Genomic DNA, 27,626 nt, shown 5'->3' with positions numbered 1-27,626 from the left:
CACATGAACCTCGAGGAGTGTCTTCATCATTATGTTCTGTGAAACATTAAAAACAAATGCAAAGCCCTGTTTTGTATTTGGCTGTTATTTACCTCATGTCACTTGTGCAGTTTTTCTCTTTTTTTTTTTCTTTTTTTGTGATCTGGAACAATCCTCTGTCCAATTGTTCAGAGAGCTCTCTAATCCAGCCTTAGATGTGAGTCGTACAGCACGGCCTAATAGGATCGTAGTATTAACCCTGATGACAATACCACCAGCTGTCGCAGAGCCCCCTGTTGGCCACCAGCAGGAATGTGTTGGTGGGGCAGAGAGGGAGGTGACTGACAGAGAGAGACAGACACTGATAGACAGAGACAGACACAGATGGAGAGTGTGTCTGTGTGATGCTCTTCGTCTCATTTGGAATAACTGGAGAAGTACGCAGCTCAAAACCTCGTGAAGTGCTTTATATGTGGACGACTACCTCTTTTATTTTACTTTACCCCTACTCCTCAAACTTAACCCCAACCTTTTTTTCTTTGAACTTTTTCTTTTAGTTTCCACTTTTCAATTCGGCATTCTCCTCCATCAGTCTGTATCTATCGGTCTCGCCCCAACCTGCTGCCTCCATCCACGCTCTGCTGTTTGTTCCAGTGTGGTGGCGGCTGTTGACTCTGTGCTGGCTCTATATGGCTGAATAGTTGGGGGTGGGGGGCTCGTTCAGGAGGGTTTTCTGAGGAGAGCTCTGCAAAGTTGCAGTCAGGACCAGCAGCAGGAGGCGGAGGTGCTGGAGGTAGTGGAGGATGGCAGTAGCTCTGGAAGAAGTGTGGGGGAGAGTGAAGAATGTCTGCAAGCAGAACGGACTGCTCATCCTGTCTGTGCTGGCCGTGGTTATCGGCTGCCTGCTGGGCTTCTTCCTCAGAGGGAAGCATCTCTCCGAGCAGGTCAGTTGGTGGTGATTGTGACCCCTGGTTTCCCCTCACTCTATCCCACCTGCCAAGCCCAGGCGTTGCCTCATGTCCCCCCCTCCCCCTCCTCAAGTGTTCATGTGTTACCTCCTGTCTCCTGCTTTAATGCCAAGATGGATTCAGCGGCCAAAACTCCTAATACAAGAGATTACCAAGTTCCCTGGTCTCTATATCTGCGTCTTTGCCTGCACTCCATGTGCTACACGCTAGCATTTCCACAATCACACACACACACACAAAATATCAACTACCATCTTTGTGAGAGCACTGTTTAGACTGAAAGTTGTTTTTATTTATGTTATGCACATGTCGTGCAAATCTTTTCACACACAAAAATTGCAGTAGTGAATCATTTGATAAAATGTCCTTTTCTTACAAAATGACGTGTGATAAGCTTTAAGATCATTAAATAGAGGCCAAGAACACAACCCAATCAGCCGTATTCTCAATTTCACCAAGCATGCACTGCAAATTAATTATATCCCCCATTGCAGCTCATATAACTTGATAACTTAATAATCTTTACCCTCCCTTACATGATTTTAACTTTTTTCAGAATGAAAATGAACCATGAAGGGTGTTTTTTTTTTTTTTGGTCGCCAGATGGTCAATATTCTTAAGCCCCCTGCACTGTAATGACTAACGGCATACACTCTGGAAAACAGTTATTCACAGGACCTTCAAAGTTAAGAGACAACATTGAAATGATTGCAATAATTGAGCCTTGGATGGACAGAATAGGGAAACGTTATTTTTTGATGGCACATAATGGCAGACAAGAGTTTCCCATCACTGCGCAAGAGAGTGTTAAGAAAGATTCCAGCTATAGGAAGTCTTTCGCTCAAGCTGGTTTTTGATGGGAGAATATAAGTGAAGCAATTTGTGAAAATGATGAGGCAGCTCTTACACATGTAATACATTTGCCATTCATAGGGAAATGTCTCTTCTTTTCCAGTCACAATGTAATGGCTTGCAAGATGGAGGTTTTGTTGTTTAAAAATTTGAAACTAGCCAGCAAGCTCTCAGCTGGACTCAATGCATCCATGCAAAGGGATTGATGCCAGGGAGATTAGTTGTCAATCACTCACAGAGACATCAAGTCACTTATATAATTCAAACAAGACAGCATGAATGGGAAGTGCAATTAGACAGTTGGAATTCAGAGAATGTTAAGAAACCAACAATAATAGAAAATATCAGGGCTTTTTGTTGGACGGTGACAAAAGTTATTCTAAGAGATGAAAAAACATGTAAGAAATCTAAGTTTGCACTACTGAGTAAGAAGTGAGTCTGTCTGAAAAACTAGACTTAAGTGTGCATGAGAGAGCAGAATGAAATAGATCTGCCTGATGACGTGTATGTGTGTGTGTGTGTGTGTGTGTGTGTGTGTGTGTGTGTGTGTGTGTGTGTGTGTGCGTGTGTGTGTGTGTGTGTGTGTGTGTGTGTGTGTGTGTGTGTGTGTGTGTGTGTGTGTGTGTGTGTGTGTGTGTGTGTGTGTGTGTGTGTGCGTGTGTTTGTGTGTGTATGTGTGTGTGTGTGTGTGTGTGTGTGTGTGTGTGTGTGTGTGTGTGTGTGTGTGTGTGTGTGTGTGTGTGTGTGTGTGTGATAGCATGTTTTAGTATGATGTAAGACGTGTGGGCTTTACGATCTTGTTTGAGCATGCATGTGTCAGAATCTCACAAAAGCCAGGAGAGTCCAGACATGTGCAGGATAAATTGTTTGGATTCAGGTTTCAAAGCTCTGCACTGATAACAAGTATTGACCATGTCTATTTAATATGTAGCACCCATCTCCTTGAAGAAGACTTGATGTGCATTTCACTGAACTCGTTCTTATAGCCTGAAGAATTCAAGAAGTCAAATCACCTGCAAGGTCTGTGGTATACACTGCAATTAAAATGTACAGCTGTGGGTTCACCTTGGGTCCAATGCTGAAAAATGATCGATGGTTCTGTATATCATATTTAGTATTCACTTGGTCAAATTCACTGAGGCAAAAGAAGCAACCAGGCTCAATTCATCACACTGCCAAAAAGAGGCAAAATGCCACAAGTGACTCCCTGTTCAACCACTATCTGGTAAAAGCACATTTCATTCTTGTGTGTAAGAGTACAAATTTAATGAATTCTGATCATGCAGCTGCAAGCAAATGCATCACTAAACCATCATTTAATGCGCCACATGGGGAAGTTTGCTCTAACTGTTCCTAATTATGATGAGGAACCATGAGACTCTCACAACAGCAAGATTGGTTTTAAACTGATTTATGAAAGAAATGAGAACCTGGAGTCAGATGTAAACAAAGAATACTGACCTGAAACATGCTACTTAAAAGACTCAGCGTGTGCCATCAAAAAGCATTATGTGACTTTATGTGGCTCACTGTGCAGATTAAAGCTTATCTCTGCCACAAGAAGTCTGTCCAACCTGTGCAAAGGTAACCATTTTATCATAGTTTATTAAATATATGATCTAACAGGATTGCAGTAGCTCAATGGTAGAGTCAGTTGTCTTTCAATGAGAAAGTAGGTTGTTCGATCCCCAGCTCCTGCAGTTCACAAGTTGAAGTGTCCTTAGAAACAACATTAAACCCTCAATTGCTTCTAATGGCATAGCCATCAACATGTGAATATTTATGAATCTGATAAGTTTCTACTGGCATCAGTGTGTGAATGTCATATGTAAAATCTTTGAGTGGATGAAAACTAGAGAAAGTGCTATAAGTATCAGGGCTTAACCTTTAGGCTCAAGTGTAGGCTTATTTGATTTGAATTTAGAGACCGTCTAAAGGAAGGAAGGAAACAGGTAATCTAGAGTCCTAGTTGATAAGCTTGTGGTGGTTAAGTCAAGTCAAGTTACAAAAGTGCTCTATAGTTGCAGTTGCTTTAGAAACTGAGTATACATCATTAAATGAAGAATGTGTAACATTTTATTACATAATAATATACATTATAAAATATAATATAGCATAAATTAAGTTTATCCTATAAAAATGTCTCTGAGTCATGACTGTCTATGAGTGAGCGTGAGTCTCTGACAACAATACAGCAGAGACGTGTTAACATCATGTTTACATGGAACGGGCGGCCGGCTCCTCTCCTGGTGTATAAAAGGTGTTTTAGTCCAGGACTAGAGAACAGAAGAAGAACATGCTCACTGCTTATTGGGATGTCACGTAAGCATTTTTAGATCATGGTCATTCTTTGTAAATGTATATGTCATGTGAAGCTACGAGCTAACTAAAGTGTGCTAACATAAGCCTAACACAATAATGCAAGCCACAGGCAATTACAGCTCGAGCCTAGGACAATTTTGTCCTCTGCTTGCGCTAAACCCCTTTGTGGGAACGCAAGAAGAGGGGAGTTGGAGGTGTGTCGCTGGAGGAGAGGGGAGGCTTCAGTATGGCGGAGGTGTCGCCAAACAGCAGTTTGTTTTGGTTTCATGCTAGTGCTCAAGGGCAACATCTACTGGATCAAAAAGTCACACATTCTTCCTTTAATAACAATAATAAAATAAAGTATATTATACATTCTGTTAAACCATAAGATTCAGTTTACTTTTAATAAATAGGAAAAAGGCAAGCAAGAACTCATAAAAACCAACATAAGAGGAAAAAATCAAAAGGAAACCATGGGGTAACTTAAGACACCATGTGGATAAATTGTGCCTATTTTTAGCAGTCACAGAGGACTAAAATAAGCGACAGATTAGAGAGAATGTGGTTTTCTATTGACAAGCACTGTTCCTTTTTTGTATCTCTGTCACAAACACACAAAGAGCTGAGAATGTGGGCAAGCGGCTGAACAATCGGCCCACAGTGTCCCTGTCAGGATGATTTTAAATCCCTCGGAAGGAAATAGAAAATAGCCTTTTAGCTGCCCGAGTGCCTCTCATAACCCTGATCAGCCAAAACTCAAAATAAGCAATAATCTTCACAACAAAAAGCAGGAAAAAATTTCCCCACACAAGCAGATCCAGAAATAATTTAATTTATTTAAAACGAGGTCACACATGGAGAGTTTTGATCCCTCGATGAGAGCAGAATAATTAAATTGTATGAACAAGCAATCTGCTGCTTCCTCATAGAATTGTTTCTGTCACTGCAGCAAAATAGATTTCAGTGTTTAGTAGATAATGAAGAGGGTGCTGGAGCTGGATTAAAGTAGACCGTGTAGCATCTGCTTCAGTGATGGTGAAATAGAGATGAGGACAGAAATGTTCACACTGTGATCATGGAAAAAAAAATACATGCAAACATTTTCACCATAGACTCTAAATTAGTAGTGGAGGTCTCTTGGTTTTAATAGACGCTTATGTTGAAGTTCCTTAAACCTGTTCTACTTCGATTGGCAAGCAGGGGCGACTGCATTGGTTTAAAAAATAAGTCTGATTATATTATATGAAACCAGAGGAGAAATTGACCCTACTTCTTGGTGTTGTTATAACTTGATGAAAATTTTCCTGATGGGAGTTCACTTTATTGAAATAGCAACCTCCCCTGATTGTCCTGTGCATTCTGCTGTTCTGCTAACATCGCTTGACAGCTACGATTCCTGGGAATCCGACCATATAAACCATTTCCAGATCCAATCAACAAAGCAGTCACAATCTATGCATCTGTCAGAACATCAACAAACAAACATGTCTTTCTAGATAATTTGTCTTACCATCTGAACATTTACTGGACTCATTCAGTCAATATTCCAACAAAGCGGTCCTGCTGCATAATTCACAAACACTGACCTTCCAATTGACACCTCATTTAATCAATCAGGACCTTCTACTCACTATTCCTGGCTACTTTAGCCAACGAGAGCCTGAAAAGAAACAGGACTTTCTCTCTCTTTTTATGGCTAGCATGACACATGTTAAAGAAAGTTGAAAAAAAGGATAACAACAGGGTCAGCAGTGTGGACTCTTCAGAGAACAATGAGCTTCATCTTCAATACGAGATGATCCCAATTTGAGTTAAATAGCACAGAGTCTGATTAGGGGTGTGCTATTTAACTCAAACTATCTGTGATTGATACGTTGCTACAACAACATGTCTACCAGGACAGGGACATAAGATGCACATCCATCCAATTATCGTAATTTCTGGTTTAAAAAAAGAAATACGAGATAGCAATGGCCAAAATGACAAATTTAAGATTTAAAAGGGAAGTTGACAAACAAATGGGTGACTTCAGGTGAAGATTTTCTTAATGAGCACCTTTAAGGTAAATTTGATACACAAAGGAGAGATTCAGCATTTCAAAAATAAAGACATCATGGTTTCTTCTTCTGCTTTCTACATCCTACACTGATAAAAATATTTTGCTACATCTACTTAAAAAAATTAAGGCAACTTTTTGCATAATTTATTTATGTTGATCAAGCAAGATTGTTCTTTGTTTAAACTACTTACTTATTTTTTTACATGAAAAATAAAATCCAAGTAAAGTGAACTTAATTTTGTCAAGTAGATTAAGCAAAACTAAACTTTGTGTAAACTACTCAATTTTTTCAATGTAGTAAATGAAATTTTCAAGTATAACCAACTTGATTTTATTATGTAGATTAAACAAAACTAGTCTTTGTATAAATTACTTAATTTATTTAATGGCATGTTTAAGTAAAATCAACTTAATTATATCATGTACATCAAGCGTGACTATTTTTTGTATTAATATACTTTTTTAGATATTTAAAATGAATTCTGTAAGTAAAATTTATTGAAATTATAACAGAGATTGAGCACAAATAGCCATTGTATCAACTATTTTCCTTATTACTCACATGAAGTGATAGTTTTATTTTTAAAGTTGCATTTTCTATTAAGCAAGTATTCCTTATAATATATCTGAATTGCAAGCCTGATAATGACAGTAAAACTTAATAAGCCATAACCCTGGTGTTTCCTAGGTTGTGGATAGTGCAGCAATCGGGAAAAAAAACATTTCTCATGTCAGATATTATCACATTTTATTGTGCCACGTCTTGCTTTATTTCTGAATATACAAAGAACATGGTGCACATCTGAACAGCACACAAGAAAACAAAAATATTGTGCATTTACCCTGGCACCACCAGACCAACTGACAAAGATGTATTAGTCTGTATTTACCAATAAAAACAAAGGAAAGGCCTCCAAGCCATCAGGATTTTGTCCTATCAGACTAGGGACACATATTCTACAGCCAATCAGAGCAGCACTTATAAAAAGATGGCTGCTTGTTCCCAAACTTCCTCCAATCAAAGCAGAACGAAACATTTAAATCTTCTGAAAACATTTTTCAAGTGAAACAGGCAACACAGTAAAGAAATCTTGATTCATGGGTTCAGTTCTGCCTTCTAGCCTCAACGTGAGTTCCATGAATCAAATAGCTAGCTCAAGCTATAATACAAAATACAAGTTAAATAAAAGCGCTGAGATTAGACATTTTTAGAAAATGTAAAGTTCCTTTTTTGTCTACATTGAGAAACAAACAGCAATGAAAAACAAACTGACTATTTCATGAAAGTTTGAACATCATAAATCCAATTTGACAAAAAAATACCTTCAAAATAATACCATTACACTTCTGAGGTAACACAAAATACAACAAATCTGGCTTAAACACAACTGTGAGCAAGCACCTTCAATTTAACATTCATTAATGTAACTATAAGTTCAAAAAATCTTCAAGACATGAGATAGCCAAGAGTACATTTTAAACTGTTTTTCCTCTAAAGAAGCATTATGGAACAAAATGAACACAATTTTTTTCCTAACAAATTACTGTTAATTCACTCCCGAAGAGTCAGATTTCTTAAATACACTTAGAACCTAAAACAAAAGCAGGGTCTCAAAAAAAATGAGTGACAAGTTAATTTGCTTGGGTTAACCAGAGCCATAGTTTACAGTGTAACCTGAGAAAGTGCAGCATAAAACCAAACTCACACCCTTCAATGAAGTGTGTGTGGCTTTTAGGCATGAAGACTGACCTTAAGATCATGTACCTTGGAGGACATTCTTTTGTTCCCATCCTCCTGCTCAAGGAAGATCTTCTGAAAGACCTCAAAGGTGTACTTCAGTTTCTTAGGGTAGCTTAGTTCCAGGGCATAGATGAGGCCCATAAGGTAAGCACAAGCATGTGCCACATTGGGAACCCCAAAAAGTACCTCAGCTCCCTCGATGGCTATCCCAACTTGTGTCTGGCCTTCGCTCCCAGCTTTGCTGACCACAAAGATGTTGAGGACAAATGTCGTAAGGGTATCCTGGACATCCGCAGCATCATCATCATCATATATCTGTGAAATACACCATACAAGAGAATCAAACCTACATCTTTATCAATAAGAGGGATGCACAGATTTATTCATCATTAACTCTCTTATCGGCCAGGAGAAGCAGGTAACTGTTGTGAATGTATTGGCTAAAAACAAAACACAAAAAAATCAAACAATCCCTCTTAATCTACAAGATGTATTTCACCTACAGTAAATGTCATTGTGTTTAGTTGTTTTTTTCTGTGCTAGCCACAGAACATTGGCATATCTCCAATGGAGACTCATGGCTTGGTAAGGATGTGTAAACAATTTTCTCTTATGAACATTTAAATTAATAGGAATTTCAAAATAAAAGAGATAAGGCTTACTAAAAAGACCCTATTGTATTGTACTGTGTATGTATTTATTTTCATAAGTTAAAATACTTACCAGTAGTTTAGAACCTGAAGGCATACAATTACTTCTACCTTTAGCTATCCTAGAATTAAATATTTTGTCTCAAACAGGCAGGGCTTCAAATCAGAGTAATGGCAGAGGTATGTCTTATTTACCTGGTAGTCCTTGATTAAATCCTCCATCTTTTCTCCAAGATAGAGAATAAGGCCTCTGATTACAGCTTCTCTTTGTGACTCAATGCTGTTGTCCTACAACAAATTAGATATGAAAAAATGTTATGCACAGACATCATATAGCTACAACATAAACTCATTTGTAAATAGATATAAGTACATACCTCATCTAACATGTCAAGGGTCGCATCAAGTTTCTTCCCCACAGCTCCTCCCTTCCTCCTGTATAGGCTCAACAGTTTAGGTGAGAACTGATCCAACTTCCCCAGGAATGTGGACTGCAATGGCTTCAGTGTGATCCTCCGAAATTCCTCCTCAATCTAAGAGAGACCAAGACAGAGAGGGAAAAAAACATCACTAAACACAAAGAATTCCAGAAAAACAGGGAAGGAAGACAGGTATTAAATTAACCCTAAAACAACAGTGAAGGCAATACAAGGTATTCTGTCAAACTAAGAAATTAATTAAGTCAAAACTTTCAAAATCCTTTAGACCCTTCATTTGAAAACATTCAAGACAATATAAAAATATACATACTTGGCATACTCCTTTGACATTCAGAGAATCCTCAATGGTTAAGATGATCTCTGGTTCCACAAGAACCACTTTGATGGTGTCTTTGTCCTTTATTTCGTTAGTTTGAAGGAGAGTGAAAAACTGTCCATCAAAATCTTGGTCCTGGAACTGCAAACTTAAATCTTGCTCAATATCAAATGTCTCTTGAACAATAGTCTTTAATTCGTCCACAGTTTGGGGGATTCCAGATGGCAAGGAAAGTTTGCGAATGTCTCCTTTCAGTATGACACGAAGTCTGGCAGACATATTGAGTCTGTATAGTAAGGAAAAAGAGAATAAATCAAGTTACTGTTACATATTACAAAGAGAAAAATGAACTATTTCAAGATTTTAATGTTAAACAAAGCATAATGAATTGACCCAAAGCTAAAGAAAAATGTCACATTAATTAAATAGCTGACAACTAATGAATTAAGCATTGCATAATTACTTGTGTAACTTTGATCCATTACAATTTCATTAACTATCAAATTCATTCACAACCTTCTCTAAACAGGATTTCATTTTTTTAAAACACAGAGAAAATAGACTTTTGTAACTTTTAATGTATGGTGTTATACAAATGTATATACAAAATTCCCTCTGTTAAAATATTTAAATCTAATGTCAAAATAATGAAACAATAATTTCGAGCCAAGCATTTTCATTAAGTTCAAGTTGGAAATTAAAACACACTTAGCACCCTGTTTGCATATTTCAACTGTCATTTTCAGAAAACCTGTGATAAAAATGTCTTACTGCAAGTTACCAGTTCTGTGGTCATATCTGTCAGCTTATAGTGCTTATAATGCTTATCAGTCAATCTGTTAGGTTAATGTTACTTTAGTGCCTCCCAATGGGGTTAGAGGCCTAGCATAAACAGTGATAGAAGAGAATATTTAAATCCTCTTTTCAGCTAGATACAGATTCAAAACGTTAAGTATATGAAAACTCAAATGTGCCCTATCATAAAAACATTTGGAATAACTGGGTAACATGTACTCTGAAGGCAAGCGCTCTTTCTATCCTGGAATTTATGAGTTGTGGACTGAGGCGAACGTGTGCTGCGGTCACCGGCGTAATTTATACTTCGGACCCCGACGTGCCAAATACGGCTCGTTGTAAGTGCGCAATAGCCAGACAGCCACAAAGCCAACCAACGGACCGACGCTGGCAGCCAGCCGTCCAGGTGTCGTGTCTGCACGTGTCAGTTTTATCTTCTCGTGCTCGCTAGCCATATTTTAACGTTAGAGTCAGATGACCGTTACCTTCCAGTTCTCTAAACGTACTTACTGACTAATGGTATCGTCAAATACCACGATAAGCCTCTGGCAAATTTTATTGTTTCGATAACTTCAAGAAAATAAAGTCCTGTAGTATCTAACTGACTCTTTGAAAAACTTTTCTACTTACCTTATTGACTTCTGCCCGCTCATTACCGTCTCTGTTTTGAATCACCGCAGGTCCGTTGGTGCTTGGGAACGCTGATGGCTTATGGGTATTGTAGTATTTGATGTTTTTGAAATACCGAAGGAAACACAGTAAAGATAACATGATCGTTTTTTGTTGTGTGGATGAACTTAAAAAGATTGGCTCAAATTACTTAAATTATTCGTGTTCCGAAAAAAAATCACAATGTCTTGTATTTTGAACAAATGTTTTTGAGTTAAATACTAGATATATTTGTGTAAAGATACTAACTTGAATTTTTATTGTTGATTTCACAGATTTAATTAAGTTAAATTTACTTCTCCTCAGAATCATTTTTCTCAGTGTACAGTAAATTGGCCTTGGTGCACATCCTTTGTTTCACATACCTTATATATTCTAATGAAGGGATACCTTTTGCAGTTTCACTTACAGACTAATTGGAAGAAGAAGAATACAATCAATAGAAGTGAGCAGTGGTGATTCACCTAACACGAATACAAACCATCTAACGTTCATTTAAGAAAAAAAACTGTCTTTTTGTACCCACTGTGAAAAGAAGAAGTTAAGGAATATTTTAAGAAGCATATTTTTTGGTTATTCAAAGCATTTTGCATTAGTCAGCAAGGCAACAGGATAACGTCATTAAACATGGCAGAGTAAATAAAAACATAAATACTTCAGAAAATTCAAAGTAATTTAGAGTGGTGTGTTAATCTTTTTCTTGTTTAACCTTTTTGATCCATCATCTGAAATCTGAGTAACTAGTTTTTCTTTTTTTGTTATCAGAGCACAACAAACCTTTCTTGATTCACTTACGGTCACTGCACCTTGTTGAGGCTCTGGTTGCTCTCCCTTAGCTCTCAGGAACCCTTATTTGCTAATTGATGTAAGACATTTAATTATCACCATTTTTTAAGAACATTACCATTCTCAGAATTACACAGAGAGATTAAACTGGGGTTGATAGACTTAATTGACATTGTGGGCACAGGTTTGGAAAGAGCTTGATTGTAACTGACACTCATTAACAGGATATGCTAGAGTTCTGCACTCACACATTCAGGGAACATGGAAGTCAAAGGTGGATTAACAGCACACAAAAACATTGAAAAAGCCAAGAGTATTCATGGGTGCATTACCTGCAGCCCATAATGTATTTTATAGTCAATTCTACAAAAGTATTAAAACCATTACACAGAAAAGGATGTAATAAAAGACACATATCATGCATGTATATTTATATGCACATGTTCCAGCTCATGGGCCTTGTGTGTGTCTTTGTGTACTTAGGGGTACCACACATCTTGAAGAAACAGTGAGTATGTTTGTTCCAGAAAGAAAGAAAGAAAGATTAAGATTAAGATTAAGATTTACTTTTATTGATCCCCACAAGGGGAAATTTCTGTTTTTACACTCTGTAAGTCATGAACACACACATAGGCTGAAATATACACACACATGCAGAAACAGGATCCTATGGACATGCACTAATGGAGAGATGTCAGAGTGACGGAGCTGCCCACAGCGGGCGCTCCTGAGCTGATGGTGGGGAGGGGGTTCGGTGCCTTGCTCAAGGGCACCTCGGCAGTGCTCAGGAAGTGATCTGGCACCTCTCCAGCTACCAGACCAACTTCCATATTTGGTCCGCACCGGGACTTGAACCGGCGACCCTCCGGTTCGGTAGATGGATGGACTATCCCCGCCCCATGTACTGAGGCTTAAGGTCATAAACCTGGCAGCCAGTGTTTGACTACGATCCCTCGACACTTTGCTACATATCGTCCCCCCACCTGACACTCGAATGTCCTTTACAAAAAAGAATAGAGATCCCTCAAGTTAAAACATATCCGTACTGTACTGACAATAAGACACCTGCCATCTGTCCATGGTGCTGAAATATGCACCAAAATACATGTACAAATATTAGGCAATGTGATTATAAGAGGTAGCTGTACATGTTTTAAACAAGTTTTTATAGTCAAGTATATCTTTAATGTCACTTTAGAGTTTCATAGTTGAATTTTTCTAAAACGATGCCGCTGCTGCAGACCAGACTATAACCAAAAACAGACACACACTTCCCCCCCTCTCATACTCACTCAGCCATTTAGCCTTAAAGCTCTCTCAAAACAAACAGAGCCAAAAGCTTTTATAAATCCATCATCTCACTGCACAGATTTGTTCTAATTAGATTTTTTTTATTTTTCTACTCTACGCCATTGTTTCGTTTTCTACAGTTTTTTCAACAAATGTCATTCCAGGCGCCTTCTTTAAGAACCAGAGCCTCTGCATGTGGTCACCACCAACCAGCTTTTTAGCTGCTGCTCCCCAGTGTTCACCAGGTCTGTCATTTAGTGCTGAGCAGGATGTAAAGAGTGTTTTTCCCTCATGCAGCTAAAAAGTAATCTCATTTTACTTGTTCTGTTCATGAGAAACAGCATGATCTTAGCTTAGGGTTTTGAAGTGAATCAACAGGTACACTTGAGAATTAACAATATCTTAGATCTGCTAAGAGGTTGTGTAGAGTACTATACCTGAAATACAGAACACTTGAGACACAGATAAAAATCTGTTGGTTGGTAACTCTGTCTTTCTCCCACAGTCCAAGACATGTTTGTTAGTTTAATTGTTGACTCTAAATTGCCTGTAGGTGTGGATGTAGGGGGAATGGTTGTTTGTCGATATCTATAAATTTGGTTTATCTATGAATACAAATGAGAACACACAGATATCATTAAGTACAACAAGCCTTCAGTTTTTATAGAATTCTCTTCACAGTTCATACTGAATCTGGCTGCCTGACTGTGTATGTTATATCGATGCTTCTGTGAAGACTTATGTCAACACAGATATATAAGCTAATAACACACTGCAGCTGAGTGCCCATGTTTTTAACCATATCTATAATTAAAAAGGTTGATAAAGAAGTAAGTGTTTGACAATGTGTAAAGAACTGTTGAAGATATGTGCACCATGTTTGCTTTGTGTGTATAAAAAAGGCTTGTACAATGCATAACTTCCTTAACCATGTTCATGTCTGATGAAGGGCCAGGGCCTGAAACGTTACAGGTGGTACATTTTCCATTTAATTTAATTTAACTGGAGCAGCTTCTGGTTTACGGACTATTCTTCCTGCTTCATGGTCATGAACTTTTTCTTTCTGTAAAAGATATTTGTATTTATACTCAACAGTTTGTCTATGTAAGAAGCACAGCAGCACAATCAAATCAATTCAAGTCAAAGTTTATTTTTATATAAATCAATGTGTGATATTCACTATATCACGTTACGCCCCACAATAAGGAGGCTGTATGTGGCTAAAAACAACCCACAAATTGACCCAATAAAACACATCATACACCTTACCAAAGTCAAAACTAAGGGATTTATTATCAATAGACAGACAATTAAATCATAACAAATATCAACTCAGAAACTAACCACACAACAACACACAACAACGCAACACAACACAACAACACAACAACGCAACACAACAACGCAACACAACACAACAACACAACAACACAAAATCCTTGACTGTGAGGCACAGACGTCCCAATTCCAAAAGCCTCTCGTCTCCTGAAACCAGCACTGACCTTTTAAGCACTGAGGCCAGGTGCACCTCGTTAGTTGCACCTCGTTAGTTGATCAGTAGCTTCACCTGGGCAGAGCTGAAGACAACAGATGGGGAGAAGGGACAAACAGCACAGGGAACATACAGCCGTTTATCACATTTTAAACCACCTTACATGACCAAAGTCCTGTACAGGATAAAACACAATAAAAAACGATGAACATGAATAAAAAGAGCAATAATAATCAATAATAGAATAATAATAGACACTATAAATAAATAAAAACACAATAAAAAACGATGAACATGAATAAAAAGAGCAATAATAATCAATAATAAAATAATAATAGACACTATAAATAAATAAAAACACAATAAACAGTTAATTAAAATGTCAAAGATACAAAGCAACAATACAGACAAATACATTTAAATGAGATGAAAGTCAAGCAATGATTTTAATGTTCAGGTAGTGTGTTAGAAAGGTGTGAATGTGTTTGTGACAGCGTAATGCATTAAAGTGCATGTCTTAGTGGGGAGTAGCGCCTTTATTACACCTTTATTTTCAACACTTTCACCAACTACTTTCAACAGAATATTACCCTTATTTTACAGCCATACCACATGGCCCTACCAATGGGAACTTAAATAATCGAAGACATTTATGACGTAATCACTAACTTTTAAAAAATGAACACTGGCACCATCCTAAACAAAAACAGTCAATTATGACACATATTTTCCAACTACTCAAACAGATGAACATGTTACATGTTCAGTGCTGAAGGGCAACCAACATTATTAACAGGAAACAGTTCAAAGAACATTTTAAAAAGGAGTGGGCGGAAAATTATTCATGCTGACTTGTGTAGCAACAACAGCACAAAAGCTAAGAGCAGTTTGACTTGGAATTCAACACAGGAAGCAAAAATACAAAGTGCTCTCTGTGGCTAATGGCTTTGTAGGAGATCAAACTTTTTTTTTCTTTTAGCAAGGCCATCCATTGCTTGAGGACCAACAATGAAAAAGTAAATTGGAAAAACCAAAAGCAACTGCACTTTGTGTTTACTTTTTTTTCTGTCTGTCAGAACATTGCTTACAGCCATCAGGTCTGCAACAGGCTTTTTTTGATTGCACAATTGAATTGTTTTTTTTTCAAGATTTTAAGTCAAATCACTGGTAGAGGACTGGGTTTGATAAATTCACATATTAATTCTCATATGTCCACTAATGTAAAACAACTTCGTAAGTTTTAGGTATTTATAATTAAAAAAAAACCCTACATGTTTGTCGATTGATAGGTCAGTTTGTAGAATGAGGAAGAGATTTTAAAGTAAAGTGTTTTTGTTATCTAATTGTATGTTGTAAATCAATTCTTGGCAAGTAATCAACACCCTACACACTAATTTCCCACAGTGTCAAATAATTGAATTGAATGGAAGAATTAAAGACTGGCTTTACCATGTAATTTCCCCCTGTTAGTTTCAGCATCCATACCATCAATAATCAATCAATGTTTTTAAGCATTGGTAGCAGATGTTCTCATTGCATTCATTAACTGAATTGATTTGGCTAAGGGTTATAGTTGTCCATCATAAACATCATTAAATAGAAAGAGTTTCCTATATTTAATATAAGATATGATTAAATTAATGAGTAACAAGGACTAATCCCTGAGGAATTCCATGCCCTGCATGAACATTTTTGAGACAGTTTTTGAATATCCAACTGGGTCTTCAAAAAAAATGTTTTGTGTTCCTACAAATGGTCATGTAAGTGAACAATATATGCTTTTCACTTTTCTTGCATTGTTGGACATTGTGTATAAACGCTTTTTTACTATGCCATTTGCAGGAGGTGAAGTACTTCCAGTTTCCTGGAGAGCTGCTAATGAGGATGTTGAAAATGCTCATTCTGCCCCTCGTTGTATCCAGGTAAGAGCAGCACACGCACATGCACACACACACACACACACGCACGCACACACACACACACACACACACACACACACACACACAGTAATCATATACTCTAAGCACAAACACAAGAAAGAAACTGTGTGTACATCTGTACTGAAAGCTACATGTAAGATGCAAATCATAGGCAAACAACAACACAACAAACACATGTGTTCTGGATAATCACTTTCACCTGTTGCATCATGTCATCTCCTTATTTTGATTTATGTCCTATGCTCAAATGAAATAAACCTAATTAAACCTAGGTGTACAAAACTTTAAGGAAGACATACCTGCGCTCACCCAGCAGCTTCTTTCCTCCTCAAACATACATGTAAAATAAGGTTGCTGCAGACAGCACCCTGTGGCGTTTGACTGTAGTTAATACTACTGTCATGTTATACTAAAGTGAAGTACCTGAGAAAGTCAGGGCTGCTGGCAATACGAAACATCACATTTGTCCAGCCTTTACGCTATTTGAGTTTCCTTCTGAGAAAATTGACTGCCTCAGATGGAGGATATTGGACATATTGACTGGCTTAAGAGAATTTACTTTGAACATGTATGCCTACTTTGAAAAGGGGGTTCAAAGTGAGACTTTTTTTCATTAAATGGGAAAAATTTTCTTTATTACATGTGGGTAAATCAGTGTCAGCGAATGATTCCCAGAATTGTTTTCTTTTTCTTTGATACTCTATGCAACACACTCTTGGCACAAGATAAGTCATGTAATGACTAAATCAGTGTGGACTGGATATATTCTGGGAAATGTAGTAAATCACTGTAAAACCACAAGAACTTCTTAAAAGGCAATTAATGCAGGTTAACGTTAGACATTAAAAGGAGCTAAGACAAGATAGAAACTGAACGATATGGAAAATTACAGTTATTAATAGGATTTTAAAATTATTACGTGATCGACTGGATGATGGTTCCTGCACCCTGTGTGCAGAGGCTGTGGTCCTCAGGGTGGGCGGCCATGGTTCAAGTCTGACCTTTGGCCATTCCCCCTCTCTCTCTCTCTCTCTCTCTCTCTCTCTCTCTCTCACCCAGGCTTCCAACTATATTCACTATCCTGTCTATAGAGGCATAAAAGCCGAATCCTTAAAAAAGAGATTATCAAAAAGATTCAAATAAGTTAAAGTTGAATAAAACAGATTAAACAAGACAATAGGATTAACAATGCGAAGCACTGCAGAGAGGGATTTCAATGAGCACCCAATTGAATTTCATGAAAGGGCATCTGCAATAGGAAACATACAACTCTCAGTTTAAATAACTGAGAGTTGAATCAGAGCTTAAATCCACCTGGGAGAATATTGCAGGTATGCATAATACCCAAATCAGCCCCAATATGACGACTTATTTAAATCATAACAATGATTCTTGAGTACGAGTTTACGAATGAGGGTTAAGTTTCACTCTTTTAATGAAAAAGAAATTGAATTTAAATCTGTTGAAATGAAAAATCACTCTCATCTCATAATCATTCTATACAGTCCCATAACTTTTCATACATAGCTGATCTTAACTGCTCCTTTGGCTGTGTAGACATTGATTAAAGTAGATGAGAACCACAATCTAGTCAAGATTTTCACTGAATCCCGATACCTTTTATAACATCCAGGATCACAGATGTCGTGGTTTATATCAAAGTAAACCTGTTGCCCTTTTATAGATTTGGATGCAGTTTTAGACGCACTCAGCCTGCCAGATTCTTCAGTCTGACTATTTTAGGCCCAAAGCTCTCAGTCTGCCTGAGGTCACTGCTGTCCAACACACAGATGAAAAAACTCCCAAACAAATCATGCAAACGCACCGGTTACATGCAGGCTGCTTTGTGCAATAAGCTACTTACGATCTATGCAACAGCAAAGACTGGATGAGAAGTTAATCCTCCCTTCCTCTCTATGTCTCTTTCTCTCTGTCCATCATTCTGTCTCTACCTCCCATGCCTTCTTCTCTGTCTATCTCTTGTTTTATTCACTTTTTCTGTCTTTGTTTCTGCAAGGTAAAGGGCAGAAAGGCTATGCTTCTCTTCTTTAATACATGAATTAAAAAAAGGTCCATTCCCCTTGAATCAATTCCTGCCAAGCGTGTTACACGTGAGGTGGAGAGACGTTAATTACAACTAATCTGAGACAGTGCATGCAGGCAGGAGGCCAAACCCAGCTGAGCAGAACACACACACCAGCTCGCCACATAGGAATGTAGAAGCAATCAGGGCAAACATTTAACACTATACACATGCATGGGCTCAGGCTGATGGAGGCTGACTGCGTGCAACACATGCTTACTTCTGGTGCCTGCCTATGACTGGATGGAAGCAATAATGGATAATGAAAGTGGAACGCATTCTTGTTACTCCACAGCTGTTCTGTTCTGAGTAATAACTTCACAGTTTCTGCCTATTCTGTGATCATTTGCGTTGCAGCAGCAAGACAGAGAATAATACAATATGCACAGAATAGGCAAAATAATAGTGGGGGGAAAAAATCCAGGACAATTAGGAGTTATGTGCGGTGAATGGCAAGTTAAAGTGACCATATCTTTGAGACCCTGGAAGCACCCACACAAACGACCGTAGCCTTTATTTCTGTCTTTAGTTCTGTCTATCTTCTCTCTGACGACAGCAGTCTGTATCTAGATTGGGATGCACAGAGCGGCTGGTCGACATTGTTCATGGAACAGCAGGGCTTATCTAGGGGTGAATATCAGCAGCAGCCCTATAGCCTGCCTGTCCCCATTTTTCCCTTGCAGCGCCATCTGCGCACCAGCGAAAGCGGAAACCAGATTATCCCATGAACCCGCCAGAATCAATGGCCACTCCACTTACAGCGTCCTTATGTTCCATGTGTCTCTTATTTTTGGGATTGTAATTGAAGTGTTACAATTTATAGAACTAGAGTTTAAAAAAAATACATATGTTTATGACTTTTTCCTGTTGGTTCGAGTGAAAGACTCCTCTGTATTTTAATAAAGAATGCTTATTGGAAGGTCTTATTTACCAATGCTTTGGCTACCATATGGAGGTCAAAGGTGAAGAGCAGTTTAATGACATGCAGCATCCAAACAAACATATGGCTGATTCAAACCGTTTTCACAGTGCTGATAACTTCAAGCGAGCAATTTTCTGTTGAAAGGATGTTGAAAACTGGTTCAAAGGTCAAAGTTTTCCACTAACTATTTGAAGCTGTTGATTCAACATGTATGTTTAGACAACATTCCACATTGAAATCTGCTTCTATCACAAGATTTGTCACTTTTATGCACATATTAATGGTGATTCCCAATTATTATCACTTGCATACTATGCAATAAATAAATGACTGAATTACTACGAAGTGCTTCACAGTCATCTACATGTACCAAAAAAGATTTATTGTCAAGAGAACTTCTGGCCATTAGATGTTTGTAAACTCATCAGCACCCATGGGGGCATATTTATAATAACGTCTCTGTGTACAAAGAATTTAACCCATAGCTGAATCATCATTGTCATCAGCATATTTAAACAAAAATAGACAAATTATCAAAATCACAAGACAAAGTAGTGTTTTTTGACACATTGATTTAAAATAAGGTCAAAGGTCTTGGACCATTTCAACCTGTTTACAACCAACTTTCAATGTTTAAATCACAGTTATTTAAGCTGCGTGTTGCTTTATTCTACCATAGGTTTGTTATTGTTAAGCCTCTCTGTATGCCAATTGCTTGAGGGATAACTGGAAAGGCAGATACCCTTGAATATGGAGAGAAAAAAAACGACGTAAATATTCTCGGAACAGCATGTACAGTATATAATTTGAATTAAACTTGTTGTGATTCAAAACATTCACCCACAGTTATAGACGTTATGTGAGCATGTATGAGGAAGATCGATATTTAATCCTTTACCTTTAGATCTGATATTTTGCTTTATGACTTCTGATCAAACAAAGGATCGCCGTGAGCTGTTGAACTCTTAGGACCTGTAGCATGATAATTCCCTGTATTTCTCTGATTAAAAGGAGGAAATGACGATCAAATGAGTGCATGTCATTTTCTTGAGACAGCACTTATGTACCAGCGCATAGCGTCAAAAGCAGCCTAATAATAGCCTTGCTGCAAATTGGAGCACTTCTGTCCTTTTTACTGAAGGTCAGGGTGTTCTTAGAGAGACTGGGCTCCAGCCATGTGCTCATTAATAAGATCACTATAAGCTGTATGTATAAATCATTTTTTATCGCCCATTAATAAACAAACGGTTAACTGATGTGAAAAAGTAGATGTTCACTGTCTATCTGTGTTGCCTGTATAAAAATTTTCCCTGGGTCGTATTTTCCGCGAAAGCTCCAGGAAGTGACATTTTATGCACGTTCTCAACGTCCTCCTCACTCCGCTCCGCTTACAGAGATCAACAGAACAAACTCATCACACACTCCCAATATAGCCACACACTTCTATCCGCCCTAAGAGCTCTCAAAGGCGGACAAACTCATCACACACTCCTGCTCTCAGCCATTTCCTGCAGAGACTGTCCTTTGTAGGATAGAGAATGAATACAGACACAAAGACTCCTTCACAGACTTTCACATGTGTATGACCACTTACCTCCTCTGTAAACATTATGCAGGTAAATATCCAGTGTTTCGTGGCCGATGATGATGCTCGTTTGTGTACGTACGAGCACGCGAGGGAGAGCGAGCAACAGGTTACTGGTGCAGTTCGACTAACGGCCATGTGGTATCGCTACAAACGCAGTATTTTTGAAAGTTACATATAGCCCCTTTAATGGTGCCTTATTTGTTGTTCTGGTTGCACTTTAAGAAATAAATTATTATGATGATGTCTTTATTATTATTATTCACATTGCCATCCCTTTTATTATCCTATATTGAGGATGCAGAAATCACCTGCGCCATAAACCACCTAAAACCTGGTGTTAGGTCCATGGTGCAGCTTGTTCCTGCCCTTTAGAGAATGCATTAGAAAGATGGAAATACATAAATGAGTTCATAACAAACTTCTAGTCTGCCCGTTAAGCACAAAGGGGAAGCACAGCAGCGCTACAACTGCTCTGTTTAGCAGCTGCTCTGCTACCTTTTGGGCTGCACACAGCCTAAAGCTGAGTACGACACTGAGCTCTCTGCCAGGTGTGCTCACATGCAGAAGCAAACACTTACATGCATGCAACAGAGAGCTGGATAGAGAATCATTCTTATACGTTACATTCAGTGCTGCCAAACATCGAGCCCACACATATTAACACAGACTGTCTAGTGTCCATTGTAACCAAAGATTCCAGCAGAGAAAACAGGTAAAAACGCGTTTACAGCCTACCTTTATTTGATGTGGAGCACACAGAACTTTAGTTTACGTAGATCCTCTCTGATCCTGTTGCCATTATTTTAATAATTAATGAGGATACACTGGTCTGCACACATCCAAGTAAATTGCATACAGGTGTAGGACAAAAAAGTATAAACTGCACAAAAATAGAGAAAGGTCTGTACACTGCTCAGCATCTTTATTAAGGGCAACGTTTCCATCCAAAGGATCTTCTTTCGGCAAATGTGGCAGGAGACAAGTAGTCTTTTTTTTCTCTGATACACTTTTGTGCTGATGTGGATTCCCTTGTTGTTGATATGTTTGATGATGAAGAAATTCGCCGTTGACACTGACTTGCTTACATAATGATCGATCATTTTATTGACAAACAAGTTACAGCATCGCCAGGCTCGCCATGGTTCGACCTGGGAGAGACACAGCCAAAAGTGATCTCTCCCGAACACACATTGAGAGTGCTATTTATACACAATGTTACAGGGCATATGAGGACATCTGTTTCTTCTTGGGTATCTCTCTGGACTCAGGACAACCCCTCTTACTACAACTGCCGGGGTTTCTGTCTTAGATATATGTATGTCATAAACTCAAAGGACAACACAGGTCACAGATACAATCTCTTGTCCATATGTCCCTGGGCAACCCTCTGGACACAGGGGTCCATTTGTTCACATTCCACTGTGGGGGATCCTAGCTTAGATTTAGGCATTTCCTGGCAACTCATCACTCATCCTGCCAACAACACCTCTAAACAAACATCCACTGAAGGAGACTCCTTCATCAGACACAAATTCTTTACAGATGTGTGCAGTACACTACTTAAAGAGCATTATAATATCTCTGTCCTAGATATTTAAGACACCTCATGCAGGAATGTTCCCTGCTTAGTAGTGTCTCTGTTTTTGCTTCAACTAAATATAACCTGTGTGTGTTCTGCATGCTCAATGAAAGGAGAGAATTTAAACGAGCCAGCCAAGGTTCAGTGTATATATGAATAAAGACTGAAATCTGCCGGGTAAATAACAATGCGCCAGCCAGTAGGCACACCTTGCTCTTAAAGGGAACGAGAGCTGATGCTCTGATTGATTTGATTCATGTAACACCAAAAAAAAAAACCTCAGAATGATCAGGCAACTTAATCAAACCATTTTGCACCCTGCACCTCACTTAGAGAATCGATTTTGCTCCTCCGTACTAGCAAACTATAGTTGGACACGCCCCAAAACGCTTTGCATCACTCAACCGTGAAAAAGAGCCCAGCGACTTAAAAAAAAAAGTATGCATGTATTTCTGTTTCTCCTGCATTGTTGTGTTTACAATGCAGCTCAAAAGTTGAGAGATTTGACAGAAGTTGATTCGGGTCTTAGCATAAACAATATCACACAATCATCCCTGTTTATAAAAAGGCTCAAAAACAAAAGCTAGAAGTATTGTTGTGGCTTTCTAGCAGCATTCCATAATTTATCTTTCTTCTGCCAGACAGCGAACAGCTCCAAAAAAGAGACATGGTTTGCAGGCATTCATGGGTAGTCAGTGATAATGGTAGATAATAAGTTATGTCTGAGAGGGTTTTTGTCCTTCTTTGGTCAATTTTAATGGAACAAAATGTTGAGAGGGAGTAAACAGTGCTGAACAGAGAAAATAATAGAGAAACATGGAGCTCTGGTGGATGAGTTTTTGAGTAAAATAATCAAAAGGTTAAAATAAAGATGAAGAGGACAGATTGTTTGACCCTGTGGTTTGAAAGGAACAAGCTGCATAAATTCATTACACTTTGTTAAATTATATAAAAAACATATATTACATATATATGTATATATATATATATATATATATATATATATATATATATATATATATATATATATATATATATATATATATATATATATATAGTTGTGTAATGTTATTTAACTCTAATCAGTTATTTTATTTCCCTGCTGGGTTTGTTATATATAACGCTCTTGTTTATCTGCCCTTTCCGGATGGTACAAACTTGGCAGCTGTATACTGTATGTTATTGGTCAACTCGGCAGGTCAGGCAGCCGAGTTAGATGAACAAGAGGTTTATGGTGAATTGTTTTTCTTAATCTCGCAACTATGATATAAAATATCAATCAAATTCCAATTTCCCACACCGAGTCTACCGCTCAACAAGTTACGCTTTCACGGCTTCAAGTAGGCTGTGTACAGTTTAGTGACAGTCAACTGATCAGAAAACTGACAACATCTCTCGCTTGTCTCCATATTTAATGTGTTATGAACGTCTCCCACCCCCTGCATGGTACTGAAACATCACTGGGCAGGTCCTTCCTTCCTGCTGCAGTCAGACTGTTCAACCAAGCCTGCTCTCAGTAGATCACAAAACTCACTCTTAACCGGACAATCCACTCCAACCTCTTGTGCAATAATATTATATTATGTAACATAAACCACTGCCTGTTTTTATCTACAATAAATAATATATGGAACTACTTGTGCAATAACATGTTCATCATCATGTGCACTGTGTGCATGATAGTGTTTTTTTATACATCCACATTTATTACATGCTGTTACAACTGCAGCCCTGTTGCTGGCTCTTTAACTTTTTTTTTTAATCTTTTTTTTTACATTTTTATATATCTTTCTATTTTTTATTTAATCATGCACTGTGTGCAATGTGTGCTTTTTCTTGTCTTTGCTATCCTGCTTTGCTGCTGTAACACTGTAAATTTCTCCACTGTGAGACGAATAAAGGATTATCTTATCTTATATGGCCAAGCCAACCAATCATTTGGGAGTGGCATTTTCTGATTTGTTGAATCAATGAGGAAAAAAATAAAACTTTTATTTCTGTAGGTGAGGTGAAAGGAGGATATTTGGCCTTAGTGGGGAAGGCTGAGCATTTGGGGGGGGGGGGGGGGGGGGGGGTTGCCATGCCCATGCCTAGAACCCGCCTCGCAGTTGACTCATATTGTCTCTTTCATTATAAGTGAGGTCACCTTGTTGTCAGCAGGGTAACAAGTGTTGTTGAAAACTGCTGGTAATTGTTGAGAGCCATTGAGTTGACATATGTGATTATTGACAAGAAACTGACAAGTATGTGATTGCTCACAAGAGCAACAGAGGCCTCCACAAACAGTCATGGTCAGAGAGACTGCAGGTTTATTTGCTCATCTTCTTGAGGTTATTATTATTATTATTATTATGCAGAGATATTGATCTGAAAAGTCCTTCAGGAGGCACTTCCTCCAAAGCAAAAGAAAGATAATATTTCCAAGACAATATATTTCATACCTGCATCAAAGTAGGAATGTTCATGGATCTGACTCTGGGTTTATTTGGCTCCTCCAGCACATTTAATTAAAATATATATATATTTTTTTTTTATTAACTAATCATTATGTACTGTCTGTTTTTTCATTGATTATGTTTTTTTTAAGTGCAATAAAATAAAATACAAATAAAATAAAATAAATAAAATAAACATAATCAAGGGTTAAATTAGTCGGGGACCGTCAGCAGCTTGACCCAGCACAAACAGGAACACATTTTGAGAGGGGTTTTTTTTCCTGAGTTTCAATCCATTGAAGAAGCTTTGTTTTAAAGGGTGAAACTCATATCTCCTTTTTGGCTTAGAAAAACTGTATAAGGTTTCCCCTTCCCTCCCAGCTCATCATCTCAATGTGGACAGAATCAAACTGTATCAGAATGAAAGCACAAAGCACAGCTCAGCACAGATGGTACAGGTTCAGACGGTTTCTCTCCACAATCAGTCACAAAACAGGAGTAAGCTACATGGAGGCAGAACACTTAAAGGGTGCATTTGCATAGCAGGCTTTGTGAATAAGACCTTGAGACCAGGCAGATAGTGGGGGATATTGATGTATCCAGGTTTTCATGATCATGTGGGAGTGTTGCATCACCGTCCAATACTTTGAACCCAACAGACTGAGGAACAGGAAATTAATAATATATCTTAGTTGAGAACAACAACTCAATAGTGCAGCTGAACCCAAACTCCTGCACACCCCATTCCTATCATCAAGCACACAGGATTGAGAGAGAGAGTGAGAGAGAGAGAGACCTGCAGGCTAGGATGAGCCAGAGAGCATGACCACTAGTTAAAAGAAAAACATGCGACATTCTAAATGGGTTTGCTTTTTTTAAGCCAAGCACTGTAGCATCCTCTTCCATACATTGCCATTTGTGTAAATGGAGAATGATGGACCAGCCCCAACTGCAGACAAGCAATAGTGTATCCAACCCATGAACTAAGTGTTCTTTGTCTAAGGAGACATTTTTGTCCAGCTGGTTTTGTAACAAGCTTCCTTTTCATGTCACTTCAGTGTAGACGGTTGATATTTGTACATTGTAGTATTTTTGTATGCCTTTCACAAAACATTCTCTCTTTTCCACGCTTACTGTCTGCTAAATAATAAATCTGTTGTCCTCTGGAGACCCTAAAAAAACTGAATACCAAACAGGGACACACAAATCCAAGAACATTTCCTCAACTAAATCACAGAGAAATGCCACAGTGTCCCTACCACATTGTCCCGAGACTGTAGATAACCCCTCTCCAAGGAGCCTCAGCCTTCTTTTTTTCTTCTGGACCAAGGATTACTGTAATGCTCTTGCCCAGCGCAGGTGCAGCAGTGAGGACTGTAAGCCCCATATGGTCCAAAAATCTTGCAGCAGATCTGCTACAAGCGCTTGAAAACCTCTCAATCAAGGCAGCTTCACATGACAGGCGATGCGTTGTAATCCCACCTTGACTCAGATATCACAGAGAGGGACAGAAATTTCACAGTAGACACAGTGCTCAAGAGTCTTCTTATTATTTTCCTCTCAGTAGCAACAGCTGGAATAAGGCTGAACTAAAGTATTTTTAATACCATAAGCACTGATCACAGGTATATATTTTGTATTGTCTGTGGAAAGAACTTAAATCTACTGTGCGTTTGTATGCAAGTCTGATATTCACTTCTGCTGATTGCTCACAAGACACATAAGTAAGTTGATAGAAGATATGAGACATAGACAGATCCCATCAAAGATACAACCTTTTATGTAGATATTATTATCAGACTTAAACACACAGAGTAGGGAGGAGGAGAAAGAGGAAGCCAGTAAGTAAATCCCCTTTAAAAGAAAATGTAATCTTTTTCTCTTTTTTGATCTCCTGGCTGAAGAGAAAAAAAAAAAGCAAACATGTCTCATCTAACAAACGGACATACAACGCAGCTAAAACGCTCCGTCTGCTGTTCCCAGAAGATTGATGTTTTGTTTTGTCATGCTTATCTTGACTCCAGTTATGACGTCCTGATTTTCCTGCTAGAGGTCATTTAATCCCTGACCAATGCTACACTTGTTGTCTCATGGGGCGGGGGGAATCACACAAGCTGTGTATCTTCTGGAATTGTTATTCTTATCACAACTCAAGAAACAACACACAAACAGAAACAGAAGGAAAAAACAACATTTTGGGTTTAATAAACTGACACAGTGGTGGATGGAATAATTACAACATTACAACACCTGAAGCGTGTGTTGTACCCATGGTGAGAATTGAAATGATCAAGGCTGATCACATTGTGGTTAATCATGTGTAAAATGGTTGAGATTTGTGAATTGAGGTTTTTTTTTAAACATTTTATGGTAATGTTGATGTAGTAAAACCATTTAAAGAATTAACAAGCAATAGAAATGTACTTTTTGGAGAGGTTTTGCTCCACTCAAGCTGGCAAGGACAACATGCTGACAATAATACCCAGCAGTATGACACATTCGTTCCAGCTCAATAGAGTCCACAAGAGATCCAAGAGGTCATACGGCTGTCAGCAACTGGGTCCATTTGACTGGAAGAAGTTGCATATATAGCAGATTTGAAGTCAGATTGTATATATTCACTTGTGTTTTCATGTTTTCTTTCTTTTCACTAAATGTTTGATTTGTTGAATATTATTGGAGTTTACATTAAACAGTACATTAACATCGTTTCCAGGAATTTCATGGTGAATGTCATG

General features: G+C 38.2%; 1 protein-coding gene across 1 annotated transcript in view; it reads left to right on the top strand.

The window, feature by feature from the left end:
* The first annotated feature begins 346 nt into the window (after positions 1–346).
* slc1a7a (solute carrier family 1 member 7a) overlaps positions 347–27,626 on the top strand; it is a 50,008-nt gene continuing 22,728 nt past the window's right edge. Inside the window, exons 1-2 of the mRNA XM_061044236.1 lie at positions 347–923; positions 16,184–16,263. Coding sequence (XP_060900219.1) covers positions 783–923; positions 16,184–16,263 — 221 coding nt within the window. The 5' untranslated portion in view covers positions 347–782. The remainder of the gene's footprint in view (positions 924–16,183; positions 16,264–27,626) is intronic.

Source organism: Labrus mixtus, chromosome 8 (genome assembly GCF_963584025.1).
Source record: "Labrus mixtus chromosome 8, fLabMix1.1, whole genome shotgun sequence".
Classification (NCBI taxonomy): domain Eukaryota; kingdom Metazoa; phylum Chordata; class Actinopteri; order Labriformes; family Labridae; genus Labrus; species Labrus mixtus.
Note: the sequence above shows the minus strand (reverse complement) of the source record. Positions and strands in the feature narration are given on the sequence as shown.